Below are 23,428 nucleotides of genomic sequence, written 5' to 3' on the forward strand. Positions count from 1 at the left end.
ACAGTCGACTAGAAATGTCCAGCCTACGCCACAGAGCGGGGCGGGAGCGGAAGCGACTCTTCCGGGGTCGCGGGAGCCTTAGGCAGGGGCTGCTGGCCCGGAGGGAGGGGAGGGGCGAGGGGACTCAAGCCACGGTTTTTCTGTCCGCGGCTGCACCCCTCTCGAAGCGTTTTCACGCACATGTGAGGAACCTCACACCCTGGGGCCGATTTTTTTAGTAGACTGGCGCCCAAATGGCAAAGATTTCCAGGGATTTGTTTGGGATTCCATATTTTTGTAGATTTGCCAAGATTGGATACTAGTACAATATTGAGAATTCCCATCCAGCAATGTGGCTATTTTTAAAAATTAATTCAGTTCTTCCTTTGTTTTTCAGGTAAAGCGTTGCAGTTCGCTTGGTGATGTGCGCATTTAACATTTTTTCGTAGCTTTTTTTGTTATTGTAGTTTGTTTTACTAATAGACTATTAATCCATTAGTACCCTTGTATAAGAATGGCTTTTGATTGTTGATCTGGACACTTCACTAAACCTTCGTATTCTAAAAATTTGACAGGCAGTCCTCTTTGATTTGTAGGTAAGAATTCATCTGTAAAGAACAATTTTGGCTTTTCCGAAGAATCCAATGCAACACTGAATAGTAGCCGGAGGTGCTTATTTCTTACCAGGAGTTATTTTGGATTGCGTCTTAGGTTTCATTCAAGATATCTTCTGCAGGTTTATGGTGTGTGTGTGAGTGGGTGTATAGGCAAATTATGTTCTTTTCATAGTTTACCATATCATTGTTGTTGTTTTTTTAATCAGCAAATGACTAAGTTTTACCAAGTATTTTCAGTATCAGTCTTTGAGATGATTGTATGGCCTTTTTTCCATTACTCTACAATAAAATAACTACAATAATAGATTTTCTAATGGTGAGCCAAACTTAGAATCCTGGTATGTTATTTTTTCAGTATATTGCTGGATGCAATTTGCTGTGTAGTTAATTTTGGATTTTCATGCATGCACCTAAGTTAGATTGGCTTATGGTTTTCTTTTGCTGTCCTTGTCTAGTTTTGGTATCAGGTTGTGCTAGGAGTCAGACAGATTAACTTATTTTTTTATGACCTGGAATAGACATAGCATGTGTGAATGATAACATTCCTTAGGTTTTGAAGAACTAATCTTTAAAGCCTTCTGAGTGTGGTGCCATCTTAATGGATAGTTTTGTTTTTTATATAGCTTCCATCGTTATTGATACCTAGAATTTTTTCTTTTGCTTCTTGAGAAAATTAGTTTTTTCTAGAAAAGTATTGGCCGGGCACGGTGGCTCACGCCTGTGATCCCAGCACTTTGGGAGGCCGAGGCGGGTGGATCACGAGGTCAGGAGATCGAGGCCATCCTGGCTAACACGGTGAAACCCCGTCTCAAAATACGAAAACGAAAAATTAGCCAGGCGTGGTGGCAGGCGCCTGTAGTCCCAGCTACTTAGGAGGCTGAGGCAGGAGAATGGCTTGAACCCGGGAGGCGGAGCTTGCAGTGAGCCGAGATTTCGCCACTGCACTCCAGCCTGGGGGACAGAGCGAGACTCCGTCTTAAAAAAAAAAGTATTTCAGCTACATTTTCTAACATTTAAAAAAATCTCATATTGTTCTCAATCATTCTTATATATTCTTATATATATATTCTTATATATTGTATTGGAGTCTTTTTCTTCATCATATTTATCAAACCAGCTTTTAGTTTTATAGATAAAATCTGTCTTAAAAGTAATTTCTCTTTCATTAATGTATGCCTTCATTAATTTCTTCTTATCTCTTTGGGTTTATTTTGTTCTTTTTATAGAATCTTGAAAGCTTAACTTTCCTTTAAAATGTTTATTACCAGAATGTGCAGTTACAGAAAATAATATAATGAACACTTGTATACCGACCATCTAGCTTTATCCCATTTTAACATTTTCTCTTATTTGCTTCAGATTTTAACATTCAGTTAGAGCTCCTTGTGAAACTGTCTGCAATCTCATTCTCCCTCTCTTCCTCTCTGAAATTAACTACTTCCTTGAATTTGATATCTATCATTTCCCATGAAAGCTTTTATATATGCTCCAAATACATGTAGCGATGTTAAGTAACATAAAGTACTGTTTTATGCTTTTTAAACCTAATATAAATGATACATATTGTCACTTACTTTTGCCATCTATAATTATGTATGTAAAATTTATCCAGGATGATTCCTGTAGTTCTAGTTTTAACTGCTGAATAGTATTCCATTGTATAATTGTACCACCATTTATCCATTCTCCAATTGCTAGCAATTTAATGATTCCTGATTTCTGTCATTATAACATGAGTTAGTTCTTGCACGCAGCTTCTTAGACATATGGGAAGAATTTCTTTAAGATAATGTCTAGAAATGGAATTGCAAGGTGGAAGGGTTTGCACAGTTCAACTCTGATATTGCCAAATTGTTCTCCAGTGGTTGTACCAACTTACCCTCCACCAGCAATGCAGGAGAGCTGCTGTTGCTCCATTCCATGCCAACACAGGTTATTTTTTTGCCCCAGTTTTTTTTGTTTTGTTTTGTTTTTTGTTTGTTTTGTTTCTTTTTTGTTGTTTTTTGCTGTTACCAACTGCTGACAGTAAATTTTCTTGTACATGTTTTCTGGTACACGTGTGCAAGAGTTTCTCTGACTATAAAGCTAATGCAGTTATTAGCTCTATTTTGTTTTCGGTATGTTTTTTAAAAGCATGTACATGTCCCCCTCATTTGAGATTTCTCCCTGTTAATAGTAACACTTAACTTATTCATAGATATATCTCACTCATTTTTTTCTACGTATCATGCTTCCTGTTCTCTTTACTGCCTTTGGCTTAACAGTCTCTTTTTCCAGCTTTTTTCCCGCTTTAGTGGTTTGAAAGTTATATTTCATTTTTATTCTATGAATAGTAGTTACTCTTCTAACTCATTTAAAGGTATATCTTTATATATATGTGTGTGTGTGTGTTTAGAATTCATCGGTATCCATATGAGGCAGTCTGTGTAGTGGTTAAGAGTGCAGCCTGTGAGGCCAGACTGCCTGGATTCAGATCCTGGCACTACCACTTATTAGCTGAGTAACCTAGAGCTTATTACATAAACTCTCTGTCCCTCAGTTGTTTCATCTGTAAAGTGGGGATAATACAGCATATACCTCATAGGTTGTTGTAAGATTAATATGTTAATATATGTAACATTCTTAGGACAGTGCCTAATGCTTGGATCTCTTTACCAGATTTTTCATCTATGGAATGGGCAGAAGACTTGCCTATCAGAGTTGTTATAAAAATTCAGTGCATTATTGTATTCATTCATTTTAATACATTGAGCACCTGTTATGCATTTTTGAATTAGACATGGTCGTCAGCTTCAGTGATCTCATAAAGGAACAGACATGAAATGCAATTTCAATATGATTTAACCTTAATACTCTTCCCATGTTCTCGTGTCCCCCTTCTAATCTGTGCCCCACATTAAGAGACAAAACATTAATCAGATCATGCATCCTCTGCCCATAATATGTTAACTTTCATTATACTTTACATAAACCATAAACTTCTCATCATGGCCTGAGCCCTCAGGTTCTAAACCCTGTGCCTCCCTCTCTAACCTCATCAACTGTCATTCTCCTGATTTCTACCAAACTCCCACCACACTATCCTCTTCTCAGTTCCTTCAGCCAACACTCTTCAGTGCCCTCTGCCCAGATTACTGACAGCTATTCCCACGACGGACTCATCTTTCAGATCTCAGCTTGATTAGGTCAGGCAGTTACAAGCAACGGAATCCACTCTGGTTGAGAAAGAAAAGGACTTTAAAAAAATCATGTAGCTCACAGAATCTCCAGGAGAGCCAGAGGCCAAATGTGGAAACAACGGTACCCAAACACACTAGAGGATCTAGTGAGAATCCATTGCTGCTGCCACCATTGACACCAAAACTGCAACTTCCACAAACACTGGCGGTCCCCACTGGTAGCCAGAGTTAGGCACGTTTCCTTCTTCATCTTGCTCACTTTTTTTTTTTTTTTGGAGACGGAGTCTCGCTCTGTCGCCCAGGCTGGAGTGCAGTGGCATGATCTCGGCTCACTGCAACCTCTGTCTCCCAGGTTCAAGCAATTCTCCTGCCTCAGCCTCCCGAGTAGCTGGGACTACAGGTGCCTGCCACCACGCCCGGCTAATTTTTGTATTTTTAGTAGAGATGGGGTTTCACCTGTTGGCCAGGCTGGTCTCGAACTCCTGACCTTGTGATCTGCCCTCCTCGGCCTCCCAAAGTGCTGGGATTACAGGCGCGAGCCACTGTGCCCGGCCTATCTTGCTCACTTTCAAGTTGAAATTTTGCATTGGCTATGCCTGCTTGGTGGGGCCTAGGTCACATTGCTGTGCTAGGAAGGGGGTCAAGGAGGCAAGTTTTCTCATAGTAAATTCCTCAGACTTTATAAGCGTGTTGAAAAGTGCTGGGTATTCAGAAAACATGTCATATGAACATGAGATAATGTGTTACCTCAGCATTAAGGCCTTCTCTGACAACCCCAGTACAGTTTCCCCACAGCAGCCCCATCAGTCTTTTCCTGTACTCTGTCATTTTCTTCAAGGCACTTGTCACAACCTGTATTGTTATGTACTTAATTTGTTCAAATGTCTTATAAATTCTGGGGCCATAGAGTCTATGCGTGGAGTTTCAAATAAGTATATTTCAAACAGCCAAAAATAATTTTAAAACGTATTTTAGTCTTTAGCGTGGGTCTCTTGAAAGAAAAAAGAATAAAAAAGGCTCCAAGTCACAGTTCCCAGCAGTTCCCGTAGTTTCTGTTTTTTTGTTTTGTTTTTTATTTCCATGGCTGCTTTCGCAATGTTTCCATAGTTTCAAATTCCCTCCTCTCTCTTCTTTAATTCTCCCCAATCCTTATGTGGATCTGTTTAGCTACTCTCCATAAACCTTTCCCTTAGAGCTCACCTTTCAAATGTTTTTCTGCCTGTTCTCTTATTTTGCATCACAAACATCCAGAACAGGTCTGAGAGGTACAACTTTCTTAGGGCACTGGGGAGAGAAGTTGAGAGGCAGTCTTTGTCAGCCTGGAGGCTGGGAAGATTTACACACTGATCAGTTTTCTGTACCACTTGTGATTGACCTACAGATTAGAAGTCTGAGGACAGGGACAATATCTGTTCTATTTGTAACTCACACAATCTGACAAATATGTAGTCAACATTTGTTTTCTGGAAAAAGAGAAGTCAAGCAATTGAGGTATGGGCAAGGAAGTATACAGCACAGAGCAAGGATTCTTGACATAGTGAAGGTGAAACTGCCTTTGCAGAAACTGTGACAGCCAATTATGACAGTGAAAGAGATCTGACCTAGCCAGCTCCATCTCACTTCTAACCCCCAAGCTGTTCTTGTGCATTCCTGAGTGTAGGCGGAACTAACTTTCAGAGGAACTTATAGTTTTACTTTGAAACAAAGATGACAACAGTCCTATCCCAAAACAAACCCTCTTCCTGCCTGGGGACCAGACTTTGTAGGACTAACAAATTAGCCATAACATTAGAAATTATGGTTTAGGAGCCATGCAGCTAGAGGCCACAAGATTCTAAGCCTCCCCAGTTGCTCCTAGGGATAACATCACTATTCTAAAACCTACGATTGGTGCTCAAGGTATTTTCAGACCCCTCCCTGGATGGATCAGCTGCTCCCACCCAAATTGATGGTCTTGTGGCTTCCACTCAGGAACTGACTCAGCACAAGAGGACAGCTTTGACTCCCCATTTCCTGGGGGACCAGTCAGCACTCCCCACTACCTGCCCCCCTACCCATGAGATTATCCTTAAAAACCCAAGTCTCCGAATTTTCGGGGAGACTGATTTGAGCAATAATAAAACTGCAGTCTCCTGTACAACCAGCTGTGTGAATTAAACTCTTTCTCTGTTACAATTCCTTTGTCTTGATAAGTCAGCTGTATCTGGGCAGTGGGCAAAATGAACCCGATGGACAGTTACTAAGGGTGAAGTGTGGGAGTAGGGTTACAGATTAAAGGATAGTTCTGGAAGGCATCCCAGAGGTGAGGCCAAAGCAGAATCTTGAAGGGCAAGAATTATCCAGGCAAAGAAGGTAAGGATAGAGAAGAGTATTCAAGCCAGGCGTGGTGGCTCACGCCTGTAATCATAGCTCTTTGGGAGGCTGAGGTGGGCGGGTCACTGGAGCCCAGAAGTTCAAGCCCAGCCTGGGAAACATGGTGAAACCCCATCTCTACAGAAAATACAAAAAAAAAAAAAAATAGCTGGGCATGGTGTTGCATGCCTGTAGTCCCTTCTACTTGGGAGGCAGAGGGAGGTCAAGGCTGCAGTGAGCTGTAATTGCACCACTGGACTGCAGCCTGGGTGACGGAGTAAGACCCTATCTCAAAAAAAAGAGTATTCCAGATAGACATATAGCACAAGCTCAAACAAATATCAGATCGCTTGGGGTGGTGTTGCTAAATGCAAAGTAGAAATGTCAGGAGGTGAGGCTGGAAGGGTACAAGTGGCATGGAGGGCCTTGTATGGCACTCCATGAGGCTGGGCTTTTTCCTATGGGCTATGAAGCCACAGTGTGGGTGGGGTGGGAGTCATACTCAGATTTTCATTTGAGACGGATCATCAGGTGACACTGTAGACACTGGATTTCAAAGAGGCACAACTAAAAATAGGAAGAATAGTTGTGAGTTAAAAAATAATGTAGGCCTGAAACAGGACAGTAGTACTGAGGAGGGGTAAGTAGTAGGAATAGTTTTAAAGAAATTATTTGGAGGTCAAATTGGCAGTGCAGGGTAGGTTACTGGATAGGGAAGATGAGGGAGGAATCTATAATAGTGTCCAAACTTTTGGCTTGGACAATGATGTCATTTAGGTAGAAAAAATTGAGGAGCAATAGGTTGGCAGTAGTGGGGAGGGTTGGAAGATTTCCAGTTCTGTATGGTGAAGTGGTCCTTAAAGTCCCTATGGGATTCCTGAATTAAGATGTTCAGCAGGTACTCAGATCAGCTTATGGCAAAGGCCAGGGTCAGAGATACAGACTTGAGGAGAGAGCAGCATGGGGGTGACAGTGAGTTCAGAAGGGCTGTGGGAGTGCTCCGGGAGTGGCCGCTGTTCCCAGGCTGGCATTTGGCCCTATTGACATTCTTTTCTCTTCCCACCTTCCTTGGTGTTTCTCTTAACTCTGATCATTCCTTCTCCAAATGCTTTACAGGCTCTTCTTCCTCTTCCCATAGAATGTGTTATTCCTGTGTGACTTCATCACCTGACCCCTACTGTGCCTCCATCAGACCTTTATCTCCAGCTCAGAATTCTTACATAAGATTGAGACGTATGTCTCTAACTGCTTTCTAAGAGAAAAGAGGTAGTTGGTAGTGTGGACTGATTATCCAGGGACCACACAAAGGATTTGAACCTCACTGTCCTATTGTACTGGCACTGTGAATTGATCCTGGCTGTGACTATCTCTTGTTTTCTCTGAAAATACCAAATGTGGAAATCAGGGGTCAGATTTCAGACTTGTTAATAAGCATTATTAACACACACACCCCCCACTGTAATCCTTCTGTAACTTTCTCAAGGATATTAACTTCCCCTTTATGGTTAGTGTATTGTTATCTTTTCATCAGGAACCAAAATTAACCCAAAATGGAAATAAAAATTTAAATCTTATTGATACAGAAGAAAAATCACTGTCCCGTTCATAAAAGAAGGAAAAATAGTTTACATGGATCCACCTTGTTTAAAACAAAAATCACAACTCTTGTTTTGTGAAAAAGGGGTGGTTTTTACTCTAGAATTCCTTGTTCTGGGATCACTTAATCACTATTTTGATGATGAAGGAACTCTGAACTCCTAAGCAAACCATGCCATGACATACTTTATATATATGCACAAAAGCTGGATAAAACACAAAACCAGCATTTTGACAAGTTCGCTTTAAAATGTTTTCCACATCAACTACTTAAAAGAAGTTACAGCAATATGATCTTCCAGTGCTCAGGAAGACAGAGTGAACTTGGATATGATGAAGAACATTAAAAACAAACACACAGAGCACCGGGGTCTGGCCTTGTGGGCTAAAGAAATGCTTCCTGAATTTGTCCGAGGTGATGTGTTGAGCATCAACTGTGCCACCGTTCACCAGCAGCGACACTCTAGTTCTTCAGTATATTCCTGTTGTGAACCTATTTCTTTGAATTTAATCATCTGGGATGATTGCTGCAGTGTGAGTCTTTAGCATTTTGAAAATCCCACAGAAGAGATTAAGAAGGTTCCTCTTCCCAGAAGACACTCATATAAAGCATGCTTCTATAGGGTTAACTGTTCAGAAATTGTAAGGTGCACGGTCATCACCAGGTAAGCAGTTCTACAGGGGCCTGTGGCCCATACTCATCCTTGCATGCCCAGGGGAGCCAGCGTGCATATGAGCAGTAGGGAAGTGGCATAACAATGCAGAAGGGCTCAGGACAACTTGGCATTTTTGTTGCTAAACTCAGGCTTATCAAGAGTCATAAGGACTCATCTCAATTTGTATATACACCTTCAGACCCATACAGATAGATGCATAAGAACATGATCATTTCTGTTCTTCACAAAGTACTCAGAATTCTGACAAGAAACATTACAAGTTTATATAAATGCCCATTTGCATAGCAGCTTACAAATTCAAAAGTTGTCAGAGGCTTGGCGGGGTGGGTCATGCCTGTAATCTCAGCACTTTGGGAGGCAGAGGCGGGCAGATCACTTGAGGTCAGGAGTTTGAGACCAGCTTGGCCAATGTGGCAAAACTCCGTCTCTACTAAAAATACAAAAATTAGCCGGGTGTGGTGACGGGCGCCTGTAATCCCAGCTACTCAGGGGGCTGAGGCAGGAGAATCACTTGAACTCAGGAGGCAGAGGTTGCAGTGAGCTGAGATCACGCCACTGCACTCCAGCCTGGGTGATAACGAAACTCTGTCTCAAAAAATAAAAGTTATCAGAGAGTAGTAGATACTGTTTTAGCCATCAGTTTTCGTTGAGAATACTTCTGACACCCATAGGAAATTGTAAAGGTTTTCTCCTCAAGTTGTAAATTCATTTTATCAATTTATGACATTTTCTCTATCATATACTAAATTCTATCCATCCTCACATTATTACTGTTGCCAAAATACATTCAAACTGTTTGTATACACACATATATAGGTGTATGTGTGTGTGTGTGTGTATTTATTTGGTTGAATCTTATGAAACTGCTAATTTTTTACCATTTTTGACCTATGAAAATACTTTTTTTCATAGGGTTGGACCTAATGAAATCTGAACTTTAGCTAGCTGGCTATATCTTATATACTATGCAGTACTTTCTGCTTTACTTCAGCAGGAAGAATGAAAATGCTTACCCCATTCACCAGTTCTTATGCAGCCTTGCAAAACTGTGCTTGCCAACTGCTGGTGAATTTTATGAAAATACTTAGAGGTATAGTAATTTTCACATATTTAGCATTTAACTGAAAAAAAGGTCCAAACTGAGCATATTATCTTTGTAACTACATCACCCATTACTTAACTGGCACAGCCTACCTTATAAAGATGGCTTTTGCAGACTTAAGGCCAGGTCTAGAATCAATAGGCCAAACAATAAAATATCAAAACATTTTCAACTGGGAATTCTGCTACCTCTATGTCCTCCATAACATTCAATATTTAGAGTGCCCGAGACACTGCGCTAAGCACCAGTAAAAGAGAAATGCCCCGGAAACTTCAAGAAACTTACCATCTTTCAAGAAATATAAAAATATAAATAATAAGAGAATATTCTAAGAGTTTTAAGTTTCAAACTGGGACAGAGTAAAATGTAAAAAGACAGCACTTCAGAAGTTTTAAACTGACTTCAAACATTAAGGAAAAAGGCAAATACAAATGTGCTTTGAGTCTGAATCCAGGGCAATGTGATAATCAAATGTGCTCTCCTCCACAGTTCTGGCCCCAAGAAGTCCTCTTATCACCCCATAACAGTGACTAGAGATCCTCCAGGTCAGTTAAGTCCACGGCCACCTTCAAGAACAGAGTGTCATCTTTAATGTAGGCGTTCTTGGCATTCTCCAAAACAGAATGAGCCACAAAGCGGGGACAGCCAGATGCAATGTTCATCTCCCCATCAGGTCTTTTAAAGCTGCTGCTATTGGGGTCAGGCTTGAAGGTCTCCATAATGTTCTTTTTGCCACTCTGATCCAGAAGCATCAGGGTCACCCTCTGCCTGAATGGCCACTGCAACAGTGAGTCAAACTCTCCTCGCATGACCACAAAGTATAGGGACAGGTGTGTCCCCTTCCCAGACCCATCCCCATTCAGGTATGCTCTAGCACAGAGCCGGTAGCCACAGTGGCTGGTGTAGAAGGACTGGCTGAAGATGGACACTGTGTGCCCATCCACCGCCTCCCTCTTCTTCATCTTATAATCTGTCACCTTCCAAATGAGCTTTCCATTATAGCAAGTACCCTCCAGCAGTTTAAATCGCTCTTCATTTTTACTAAGCTGTGCTTTATGAATATTAATGTGGGTATCATGTTTGTTAGTTTCCTCTTCTAAAACAGCTGCAAATAAGAAAAAAAAAAAAAAGATTCCATAGGCCTAAAAGTTATCTTTAAAATTTTCCCAAAGCGGAATTTTGTTACCTGAAAGAGACTCAACAAAATTCTGACATCCTAAAGATGAGCCGAATTCATTTGTTGTACTATATTAACTCAGGGAACATCATGTCTTGGCACACTGCCTCCAAGGAAACCTAGATGTGTACTCTTAAACTCACTGAAGTGTAGAGAAGACACCGAGCATTCAACTAGCGTGAATCAGCATGCTGAGCCCCACACTTTTCTAACTAGAATGCTTTTAAATAGCCAAACCCTTTAATATTTTTCCATACCTAAAACAATGATCCCACCACATCTCTCCCTGAGGCTTCTCATTATTTTCCATTCTTCTTTAAAGTCATCAATCCCTGTTCTTGGAATTTGCTGGCCTGTTTCCAGTCTTGGAATTTCCTAGCCCAGTCCCCCAACCCCCCTTGTGGCCCTCCCTCATTTTTGCCTGAGTGGCCAGAATCTTACCATTCTCTTTCACAAATAGCAGATTCAGCCATTGTTTATCCTGGATAGATGTGACTCTCTATTTGGCCAGGTGTTTGGTTGTTTCATGAACACATGCAGACAAATGAGTCACCAAAAGAGAAATAAAATATCAGACATACCTAATCTTTGATCATTGTTTTCTAGCAGGGTAATTTTCTGTTTCACTGTATCAACTGCTTCCATCAAAGGCCTCAGGTCAAATTTATTTTGTTGCTGGTTAACCATTTGTAATAACTGATGCACTTGAGCTTCTAGCCAAGCTGACTTGTCAATGTGACTGGCAAAAACCTTTCATTACAAAATGGATAATCATGTTTAAAAAATTAGTTAATATTTTAGCAATTCATTGAGATTAAAATTTTTTTCAATTCAAACATACCACATTTAATCAATTAACAGAATGAATACAAGCCCAGAAAATAAAATTCAATGAGGATCACAGAGAGATGAGCCACCTATCTTCCCCCTCCTCCTCTCCTACCACAGCTCCTGTTCTTTTCTTTATCTAATTTTTATCCTCCCTCCGTTTCCCTCTGCTTGGTTCTCCAACCCATCTTTATATATTTATTTTCATGTTGTCTCTCCTCTTGCCCTATCACTTCTTTCTCTTCTTAGAAGCCAATCTCCTGATTCACTCCTGCTCTGCTAGAAGGTGGAGAATGAGATGGAATAGGCCCACCTGTTCTGGCCCAAGCTCTACAGGTGATACAGAAGGCCCTGAGTACGGCCTAAATGTTTGACTGCTCTCTCAGGTGGAAGAGACTAAATAAAACTACTCCTCCCTTTCCCTATGTGTGTACAATATAAGGTATGGCTACTCAAAGGACCCATTTTGTTTTTCACTTTCAGTATTTGATAAATTACATGAGGAATTCCATACTTTATTATAAAATAGGCTTTGTGTTAGATGACTGCCCAACTGTAGGCTAATGTAAGTGTTCTGAGCATGTTTAAGGTATGCTAGGCTAAGCTATGATGTTTAATAGGTTAGGTGTATCAAACACATTTTTGACTTAGGATATTTTCAACTTAATGGGTTTATCAGGACATAACTCCATTGTAAGTCAAGGAGCATCTGTGCATATTAATGTATATACACGTATGCATATATACTTTATATATATTTCACATACATATACATTGTATGTATATGAGGGGTGTGTGTGTGTGTGTTTAATGTATAATGTGCTGGCCAAGTATGGAAATTATAGGGCCTAGATTTTCTGGGATAACTTAAATTTCAAATATATTGCCTACACCACATGTCTTGACATCTTTTTCGCTATAAATTTTATAATCATGATAAAGACATTATTAATCAGAATTCATTTATGGTTATTTAATGTTCACAATTTACAAAGTATTATTTTTGCTATATTTTAGTGATGTTTAAAGCATTTTCTTCCCAAGGAAATTAATAATTTCACTTGTTGACTACAAAATGCAGAACTACAGATGCTCTCAATGAATCTGCAATCAAGTGATTAATACTGGCCCAACATTAATTAAAACCCTAATTGCCATAAATTATATAGAAGCATTGTATCAATATTAAAGTTACACTGGGGTTGTGTAAAAGAAGATCTTTATTCTTAGGAAATACATACTGAAGTATTAATATGCAGAGGTAAAGGGCCATAATATACGCAGCATACTCGCAAATGGTTTAGAGAGAGCACGTGCGCGCACATGCACACACACACACACGCACACACACACACACACGTCAGGGGAGGAGCAGTGGAGAGGGGAGCATGAATGATGAAGCAGACGGGACAAAATGTTGACCATGAGTGAATCTGGGTGGAGGTTATACAAGTGTTCTTTGCACCATCTTATTCTTATAGCTTTTCTGTATATTTTAAATTATTTCTATTTAAAAAGTTAAAAGAAAAACTCTCACTGCAATTGAAAGCCAAATCTTGGCTTTCAACGGAAAGGCCATTTCTTACCTGGATGTTTGGGAGGAAGCTTCCATTTTTGCCAAACAACTGTGCAAACTGCTTGAACTCCTTTTCGAGTTTCTTTATAGTTTCTGCTAGCTGCTGGATTTTACTTTCTTTCTGTTCTAGGCTCTTGTGTAAGTCAGAAATCTAATAACAGGAATGTGAGGAAAAATAAAGTCACTGAATATAACTGCATGCATATAGTTAAAATCGTACTTGCAGCTAAGAAAGTATTTCTAGGAAAAAATATACATATTTATTTCTAGGAAAATATTTACAGGTAGATTCCTACATAATTATAGGAAGATATTTACAGGTGGTTCCAAAAAGCCACGTCTACAGAATTTCTCATCAGCCTTTTCTATACCTAACCTACTACGATGGTTCATCTAATGACAGGCATCACCTGACTGAATTTACTGAACTGGTTCTCTTCACTTCATTCAACACGGACTTATTAAGCAACCACAGAAGCCAGGCACCTGTAATCCCAGGTACCTGGGAGGCTGATGGGGAGGATCACTTGAGTCCAGGAGATTCAGTCTAGCCTGGGCAACATAGTGACACCTTGTCTCTTAAAACAAAATAAAACTACCACCAAAGAGTACTGATCACCATACCACATTAAATGTTACACGCATAGTATCAATAGTAATAATGACAAAAACTTGCTGACTGTCTATCATACCCTTATATTCATTAGTTCTTGTATGCCTCAAAGAACCCTATGAGTTGCACGAATATTAGACTCATTGTTCAGATGAGGAAACAGAGGTAGAGAGTTTAAGTAACTCATCCAGCATACAAGCCAGCAAGTGATAGGCAAAATGCGTGGGTAGCATATTGACAGATTTTATAATCTACTTGAAGGAAACAGTTAGATACCTAAAGCTGCTCCTAGGCAGCTCTTCTCTTATTCCCATATCCATTCAATCTGCAACAGTTGCCAATTTTAACTTTTAACATGACAAAAGAAACAAAAAGACTTAAATCCATTTCTCATTTCAGCACTAGTTTCAGTCTTCATTATTTCTCCCTTGGGCTGCAACAGCAGCTTTCTAACTGGTCCTGCTCTACCCATTCTACCCCCAGCACACACCAGAACATAAGCTCCATGGGAGCTGGAACTGCCATGAACCTCACAGTCCACTATGACCCCAGCAACTGGACTGGTGCCTGGTACCAGTAGGTGCTTAACAAATATTTGTTAAATGAATGAACAGCATGAATGCTCTCCCTGCCTTTAGTCTTGTTCTCCTTCAATTTGTACTCCTTACTGTGACCAGAATAATATTAAGAGAAAAATCTGTCTTGAGCCTTCCCTGCATAAACATCTCTAGTGGCTTGCTTTTACAGGTGACACTGGGCCCTACGTGACCTGTCCCTGGCTACACTTTCAGCCTCAAACCCATTCACATTCCACATGCGTCCTGCCCAGCAAGACCACAACTCCTATTTCCTGTCAGGCCCTGCTCTCTCAGACACCTCTCTCTTCATCTAAAAACTACCACTTTTTAAGCCTCCACTCGTGGGTACATCCTCTTGGAAATATTTCCTTACTTGCACCACCCACCGAGACCACCTCTCAAGTTCCATGATACCCTGTCCATATTCTAGTGTATAAATCATCATTATCATGCTTATAACTTGCTTTTTGTTGTTGTTTTGGTCTTCTCCTCCACTAAATTGTTTCTTGAGACTACATCTCATTTATTTCTTTATCCTTAGAGCCTAGGACAGTGCCTGGCACAGAGAGGGCATTTGATACATATTTTATGAATGAATGCACAAATGGCTGAAACAATCATTTGATCTCTGGCCCTAGAACCCTTTATTTAGACCCCTAGAGCTGACTTCCACCTACCTGCCTGACCAAAAGCAAAGTCCTTGTCTCTCTCTGCACCCTCACCTCTAACCTGCTCCAGTTTTGTAGTGTCCATCTTGGTTAATATCATTACCATGTCCCCTCCCTACTCAGCTTACTGCATGTCATTTACAACCTCAGAAGGTCTCTTGATAGTCTCTCTCTTTTCAGCCCACTGACATGGCCTTGGTTGAGCCTTCACCATCACCACCACCACCTCCAGCATCTTGCTTCCACCTACTACTGAAGTACTTATTATGTGTTAGGCATTGTACTACTAGCTTAACTATATTATCCCTTTTTACCATCACCACAACCCCATTTACAAATGAGGAAACTGGGATGATAGTTTGTCCAAACTCATATGGCTAGCAGGCAGCCTGGCTGCAAACCTAGGCATTCTGGCTCCAGAGCCTTCACTCTTATCAATTGCCATGCTATTACCAACTGTCTTGCTTTAAAAAGAAAAACAAACAAACTGCTTTGGGCGGCTGAGGCAGGCAGATGGCTTGAGCTCATGAGACCAGCCTGGGCAACATGGCAAAACCCTGTCTCTACAAAAAAATACAAAAATTAGCCGAGTGTGGTGGTGCACACCTATAGTCCCAGCTACTCAAGAGGCTGAGGTAGGAGGATCTCTTGAGCCTGGGAGGCAGAGATTACAGACAGTCCGGATCGCACCAGTGTACTCCAGCCTTCGATAGGGCCAGACCCTATCTCAACAAACAAACAAACAAACAAACAATTAGCTGACCAAGTGTTTTCCAATTAAGAAACCTCCATTAGCTCCCTATTATTGAAAAAACCATTAGTTCAAACTTCCGGCCCTTAAAACCTTTCTGAAACAAGGCAGAGTATAAATGAATGAAAAAATAATTGAATGCACAGTGTTCAACACTTCTTAGGCTACACAGAAGGCCACTGCAATCTGGATCCAACACACCAGTCTCTGGCCTTTCTCTCATACTCAGAAGTCCATTCATCCTAAAACCCCATTTCCTTGACTCATCGGCATTTCTTATGCCTCCCTGCTTTGGTGCCAGCTCTCCCTTTTGGATGTCTTTCTTCCACAACATTTGAACTGATGAATCTTTCCTCCTTCAAGAGGCAGCTTGGATGTCTTACCTTGAAAGTCTTCCCCAACTCCCCTAGAATAAACTGCTGCAGTCTGTGTACCCCAGACTGAGTTACAGCATGTCCTACAAGGCATGACAACTTACCTGTTTACATTTATGTTAGTTCTTCAAGGGTAGAGGCTATATCTTCCTTGGCTCAGTGTCCCTAGCAGCAAACATTGTACCTGACATACAGTAGGTGTTTCTTGAATGAAAAGATGGATGAATGAGGCAACTGATGCAGAAAAAACTTGGGAATGGTTACTAGGCAGCATGCCTTCTACCAAAGTTACTGTTTAATCAGTCTTCCTAATTTCCTCCAGGATCTGACCCTGGAACTCACACACCTACTTTAATAGAAAATCAGACATCAAAAAATCATCTGCAGTAGTAAACATCAGCTCCTTTTCTGAAAATTGATGGTTTTCTTCTCTACCTGGGCTTGAAAAGTCTGATTTTCTGAGATGTTCTAACAAAATAATTAACTTTCCTAAAAATTGCTCAATAGAATCAGCATTTATTGAGGTTAATATGCATGCCACAGGCACTATGGCAGGCATTTGCATATAATTTCACTTGATAATCACAACTCGGTCAAATAAGTGTGTATGTATGCATTTATCAGGTTGCAAAGCTTCTGCAAAGGCAGGAGTTTAGACTTATCACAAAACTTATAAAACCCATCGTGCTTAGAATAGATAGTCAACTGTTGTTTCACAGTGATATTAATTTAACTGAAACATCAAATTGCTAAGTGTCAGATATTAAACAAAAGGTGTGTAGATAGGCTATTGAGAGGCAGTTCTGGTATACCATGGGGAGTACTGGACTTAGAATCAGAGGACATGGGTTTTGAGATTGAATTCTGCTACTTACGATTAAAACACATAAAAATTTCTCAGAGTTCAGTTATTTTATCTGTTGAATGAGGGGGATGGACCCAAGGATCCTAAGGGCACCTTCCAATTCTAATGTTCTATAATCCTATGAGCCTGTTTGGCCACTTAATAGAAAAACATCTACCTCCAATTGACTTATACTGAAACAGAGGAGAATAGAAAACTACCAGCATAGAGCAGGTAAATCCCAGCAATTCTGTTGCCTCACTTTTTATTTGAACCTTTGAAGATTTACCTGTTCTTCTAATTGGACGTTCTTTTCTAAAACCAAACGCATGTGCTCCCGTAAGGCTGAATGCTCATGTTCCTGCACGTTCCTCCGTTTATCCTTCAATATGAAGAGAAAAATAAGTCAGGTTGCTGAGAGGCTCCAAAAATTAAAGTGGTGGTAGGATATTCTGCTAAAATAGAATCTTAACAACTTTGCTTACTTTAACAGTTTAAACACGCACCAGTCTCTAGGTGGGTTGCAGGAAAAATGACTCCAGCGGGTCCCTTTTCCAGCTTTAGGATTCGTGTTTTTTGTTTGTTTTGTTTTTTTGAGACAGCCTGCTCTGTCGCCCAGGCTGGATTGCAGTGGCATGATCTTGGCTCACTGCAGCCTCTGCCTCTTGGGTTCAAGTGATTCTTGTGCCCCAGCCTCCCGAGTAGCTGGGATTACAGGTGTGCACCATCACACCCAGCTAATTTTTGTATTTTCAGTAGAGATGGAGTTTCACCACGTTGGCCAGGGTGGTCTCGAACTCCTGGCCTCAAGTGATCTGCCTGCCTTGGCCTCCCAAAGTGCTGGGATTACAGGTGTGAGCCATCACACCTGTCCCCAGCTTTAGGATTCTACGATACCCATGAGACAGAGAAGCTAATTTTTGTATTTTTAGTAGAGATGGAGTTTCACCATGTTGGCCAGGGTGGTCTTGAACTCCTGGCCTCAAGTGATCTGCCTGCCTTGGCCTCCCAAAGTGCTGGGATTACAAGTGTGAGTCACCATACCTGGCTCAGGCTTTAGGATTCTACAATATCCATGAGACAGAGAATCAGGCCAATATCAAAATTCTCCATGCTGATTTTCTTCCTTGCCCTGGGAGTATATGACTGTGGGTTAAGCATAGTTATTATCATCTCTCAACTATTCGCATATAAAAACTATCTCCTTTGTGGGTTATCTTCAAATCAGTTTTGTTTTTTGAGATGGAGTCTCACTCTGTCGCCCAGGCTGGAGTACGGTGACACGATTTTGGCTCACTGCAACCTCCGCCTCCTGGGTTCAAGTGATTCTCCTGCCTCAGCCTCCCGAGTAGCTGGGATTATAGGCACATGCCACCTTGCCCGGCTAATTTTTGTATTTTTAGTAGAGACAGGGTTTCACCATATTGCTCAGGCTGGTCTTGAACTCCTGACCTCGTGATCTGCCCGCCTTGGCCTCCCACCACGCCTGGCCTCTTCAAATTAGTTTTAAGTCAACACTAGTTCTTCCTCTGCCAAGCACATTTCCATGCTGCCTCCAATCACGGACTGGCTGCCATGGGCAGGAGGAATGCCACCTGATTTTAATTTCAGCCCATATAAATTTGTTGCCCTCAAAACCATAGAATACATTTGCAAGAAGAAATGGTTGCTTTTTCCCTAATCATTAAAATATTTTTTTTTTGCAGACTGCCTATATTATTAGTAAAAGCAAATGTTTGTTAGGTGTTCAAGGTGATCCATGCAGTCTAACTAAATATTTATCATCAATTTCCATTTGGGTTAGGGTTGGCTTCTTTGGTGACAGGCTGTCCTAAATAAGGTTCTGGAGAATAACTCCCCCAGCCATCCCAAGCTCTGGTGCTGAGGCAAGTTCTAGAATACAAACCAACTGGAGATCTGGGCCTGACTGTAAAGATCATTTTTAGAGCTAGAAAGCAATTCTGCATTTTTTTTTTTTTTTTTGAGACAGGGTCTCACTCTGTTGCCCAGGCTGGAGTACAATGGCATGACCTTTGCTCACTGCAATCTCTGCCTCCCTGGCTCAAGGGATTCTCCCACCTCAGCCTCCCAAGGAGCTGGGACTACAGGGTGCGCCACCACGCCTGGCTAATTTTTGTCTTTTTTGGTAGAGACAGGGTTTCAACATGTGCCCAAGCTGGACAATTGTGCTCATGCACAAGAAAGGTAAACCCTATCCTCTTTGCAGCCAAGACAACCTCTGGTTTGATATGTGCCAAATTTATAGACTCTTCACTGATTTTTTTTAAATCCTTCTCAGAATATACATTTTTTCAAATGGTTTTTAAAATAAAAGAAATATGTGCTTATGTCAAACAACCTAAGATGAAGAATGAAAAGTAAAAGGCCTCTTCTGTCCATCTCCACACCCACTTTCCTAGTCTTACCAGAGTCAGTAAGGATATACACATATTTGAAACGCAAATGAGAACATACTATATTTAATTTTTTACATATATCTCATTATTTTTATCAGCTACATAGTATTCTAAAATATGAATATATAATTATATAGTTGGTGTTTTAATGATAGACTTACAGGTTGTTTTTAGTTTTGAGTTGTGGGGTTTTTTTTTGCTATACAAACAATAATAGAAAAAACATCTTTGTGTGTGTTCGTGTATGTGTAATCACTGTATAACTTAAGAAAGGATATCTGTAACATAAATCCTAGCAGAAATGCAGGGTCAATGTGTGGATTCATTTTTTATTTTCATAGATATAACCAAATTGCCCTAAAAAAAGTGAGATATCATAAGATGTTTTAATTTTTGTCAATTTGATGACATTTGGTAAAATTATATTTCTTGTTAAAATGTATATTTATTTAGGAGTGAAACTGAGCATCTTTTCTTACATCTATCAGCCAAATGAATTTTTTTCTGGAACTGCCCATATACTATATTTCTTTGCCTATTTTTCCATTAAGTTGAGTAGGTTATTAACATGTAAGGTTTCTTTGTATATTAAGGAAAATAACCCCCCCCCCCTTTTTTTGTCTGATCATATGTTGCAAACTTTTCCCTCCAGTTCACTGTTTGCTATTTGACTTTATTTATGGTATTTTTAAAAATCATATAGAAGTTTTAAATATATTAAAAGTTTATCAAAATTATGGCTTCTGGTTTTGTGTTAGTCATTTAAGAAAGGGCTTCTGTTGTTGTTGGAGGGGTTTTTTTGTTTGTTTTGAGACAGTCTCACTCTGTCGCCCAGGCTGGAGTGCAGTAGCACGACCTCAGCTCACTGCAACCTCAGCCTCCCAGGTTCAAGCGATTCTCATACCTCAGCCTCCCGAGTAGCTGGGATTACAGGCGTGCACCACCACGCCCAGCTAACTTTTGTATTTTTAGTAGAGGTAGGGTTTCACCATGTTGGCCAGGCTGGTCTCGAACTCCTGACTTCAAATGATCCACCCAACTCAGCCTCCCAAAATGCTGGGATTATAGGCGTAAGCCACCGCACCAGCCTCTTTAAGAATAAAAAAATTCACTCATTTTTCCTTCTAGTATTCTCATGATTTCTGAAGTAAACTTATTTTGGAATAATTTTAGATTTACAGAAACTACAGAATAATACAGAGCATGACATATTTTAGTGCCTAAAACTTTGCTCCATCTGGAATCTATTAAAAAGACTGAAGTAGAAATCAAATTTTATTTTGTAGAATTCATTATTGTTTTAAAGTATTTAAAAGGTAATAACATACATATTAAAACACGATTTTCAGTCCATTTTGTTTCAGTATACTTGGTGATATACAAGGGTATATCACCATTAAACCAGGATTTGTAATCATGAGAGGAGTAACCCCAGAAGGTTCCCAAACCAGGTGGAGGCAATGGAATCAGAATTAGAAATAATTACTGTGGGCCAGGCACGGTGCTGTAATCCCAGCACTTTGGGAGGCCGAGGCAGGCGGATTGCCTGAGGTCTAGAGTTCAAGACCAGCCTGGCCAACATAGTGAAACCCTGTCTCTACTAAAAATACAAAAATTGGCCAGGCGTGATGGCGGGTGCCTGTAATCCCAGCTACTCGGGAGGCTGAGGCAGAAGAATTGCTTGAACCTGGGATGCAGAGGTTGCAGTGAGCCGAGATCGCACCACTGCACTCCAGCCTGGGTGACAGAGCAAGACTGCATCTCAAAAAAAAAAAAAAAAAAAAAAAAAAAAAACAAAGAAATAATTATTGTGCTGGTTAATTTTATGTGTCAACCTGGCTAGGCTATGGTACCCAATTGTTTGCTCAAAACAAGTCTATATGCTTCTGTGAAGGTATTTTGTAGACGTGATGAAAACAATTGGTAGACTTGAAGTAAGCAGATTACCCTCCATAGTGTGGTGGGCCTCATCCAATCATTTGAAGGCCTTCAGAGCAAACACTAAGGTTTTCCGAAGGAAAAAATGCTTCTCCTCAAGACTGCAGCATAGAAACTCCAGCCAGAGTTTCCAGATTGCCGAGCTGCCCTGCAGATTTTGGACTTGCTAGCCCCCACAACTGCAGGAGCCAACTTCTTAAAATAAATCTCTCTCTATATGTATATATGCCATTGGTTCTGTTCTTCTGGAGAACTCTAAAATAATTAGCCTTAAATTTCTCAGAACCATATGTCTTTCTCCATCCTTGATGGAACAGAGAGTAAACTGAACTTGCCAAGTGAATTATACAGTAGAATGTATAGGCAGAAACAAAAAGTCATTCCATACCGTTACAGCACAGCCATAGTGCTTAAAAGGACAGTCTTGCTCAGCTTCAGGACATACAGCCAGGTGTTCATCCACCTACGAAATGGATAGTCACAAGCTATAGAAATTCATCACTTATTCTCCAACTGCAGCAATCAGGGAGCCATGAGTGGCTTGGGAAGAAGGCAAGGACCAGGAGGAGAGAGGCCTGGCAAGAAAGAGCTATGATGAGTTGAAGAGAGTTTGCAGGAAAAAGAGAAGGGAAGACAGATATGTCAATGTCATGGTCATGAGTGTAATTTAAGCCCTGGGCCCTCATCTTTGGGATTTTATCAAACACAGACCACATGATTACTAAAACTTTATCTTCCATAAAATCTACAGAGAGTATTATTTGCAGTTACCTCAGTTTTTAGAATAATCTTCGCACAATTGTTGGGACAAAATACTGGGTATTCAGGACACAAGTTTTCCTCATGATTCTGAAACAGAGAAAGTGCAATAAAACAAAACCAAGGGTTGTCTTTCATGGCCTCACAGTGATTACACCTGTGTCTCTTTGGGGCTCTATGTCATGTGGCTTTACTCTCTACAGAAAGTTACTGCCTAGTTCCAAAAAAGGATTAAAGATGTCCACTTTCTACGTGTAAATGAACTTAATTAAAATATTAAATTTTCCAATTATTCCAAAAGAAAGTCATAGAGCACAGGACTCAAAGAAGGCAGATTGGGGAACTGCCAGCATAGCTCCTTCGGGACAAGGATAAGGTACCCATGCTTTCTTTTTATGCCTACATCCTGCCTCCCCAGCTACACTGCAGAATTCAGAGAGTAGACATTATTGTCACCTCCTTGTGACTCAGTGCTCAGCATTCCTTACACATACAGAGCATGTGTTTAAATAATATTTTTGCCAATAATAAATGGAGTGCTACCAAGAAGGTTTTAAGCTTTTCACAGAACTTCTCTCCAAAAAGCAATTTCTTTAGACCTAATTCTGTACAAAAATAAATGCAGGAATGTTCTTCTGGCATTCCACCTGATTCACTGTGACCACTCAGGCATAATTTAGCTCCATAAAGATGACTGTTGTATGTGTTGTTTTTCACCTGTAGATTGATGACTACCACATCCTTTTTGCAATAAAGGCATTTTTCCTCTCGAAACTGACAGTATGCACTCAAATGCTCTTTCAGGTCTTTCCGTAGGACTGGTTCCCGGCACTTCTCATTAGAACACTGCACAGCTTGAAATAAGCACTGCTGAAGGTGATCCTGCAACAGATAACAACAGGCCAGTGGGACCTGCTAACCAGGGTGGTAGGAGGGAAGTCAGCTGAAGGCCTAGTGAGGGAGAGAGAACAGGGTGGGCAGCTGGGCAGAAAGGCTTGCACAGGGCAAGGCAGAGGGTAGGCTCTCAGGGAATGCTGCCCACTGTCTCTGCTGAGGAGACGGCATGGGGAGGGCTGCTTGTACCAGAGATGGGAAAGCCAGTCTTGGTTGGGGGAAATTCAGAGGACAGGGGAAGATAGGTGAAGAGGGAAGTACACCAAGTTTGTTTTAGATGATCTAATAATGTGCTCATATTCTCAGGTTAGTTCTTGGATATTTCCCTTAATTTACCAGTTCTTCAAGGACATTTTTATTTCTTTTGTGGACTCTTCATCCCAACCTCCAGCATCAAGTATGGGTCTCTGCATAGCAGATGGTAAAAGGACACAGGAAAAAGAAAAAAGGAGAGAAGGGTATATCCTAACTCAAGGAAGAAAGGGAAAGAATTAAGAAGATGAAAAGAA

The 23,428-nt window shown here is 40.6% G+C and overlaps 1 protein-coding gene across 1 annotated transcript in view; it reads right to left on the minus strand.

Moving 5' to 3' along the window:
• Nucleotides 1-7,485: 7,485 nt before the first annotated feature.
• TRAF5 (TNF receptor associated factor 5) overlaps nucleotides 7,486-23,428 on the minus strand; it is a 48,691-nt gene continuing 32,748 nt past the window's right edge. Inside the window, exons 5-11 of the mRNA XM_032136821.2 lie at nucleotides 22,743-22,907; nucleotides 22,038-22,115; nucleotides 21,655-21,729; nucleotides 17,201-17,293; nucleotides 13,094-13,234; nucleotides 11,261-11,429; nucleotides 7,486-10,607 (exon numbers count right to left, since the gene is read on the minus strand). Coding sequence (XP_031992712.1) covers nucleotides 10,033-10,607; nucleotides 11,261-11,429; nucleotides 13,094-13,234; nucleotides 17,201-17,293; nucleotides 21,655-21,729; nucleotides 22,038-22,115; nucleotides 22,743-22,907 — 1,296 coding nt within the window. The 3' untranslated portion in view covers nucleotides 7,486-10,032. The remainder of the gene's footprint in view (nucleotides 10,608-11,260; nucleotides 11,430-13,093; nucleotides 13,235-17,200; nucleotides 17,294-21,654; nucleotides 21,730-22,037; nucleotides 22,116-22,742; nucleotides 22,908-23,428) is intronic.

The sequence above is a fragment of the Hylobates moloch genome, unplaced genomic scaffold (assembly GCF_009828535.3).
Source record: "Hylobates moloch isolate HMO894 unplaced genomic scaffold, HMol_V3 SCAFFOLD_18, whole genome shotgun sequence".
NCBI lineage: Eukaryota > Metazoa > Chordata > Mammalia > Primates > Hylobatidae > Hylobates > Hylobates moloch.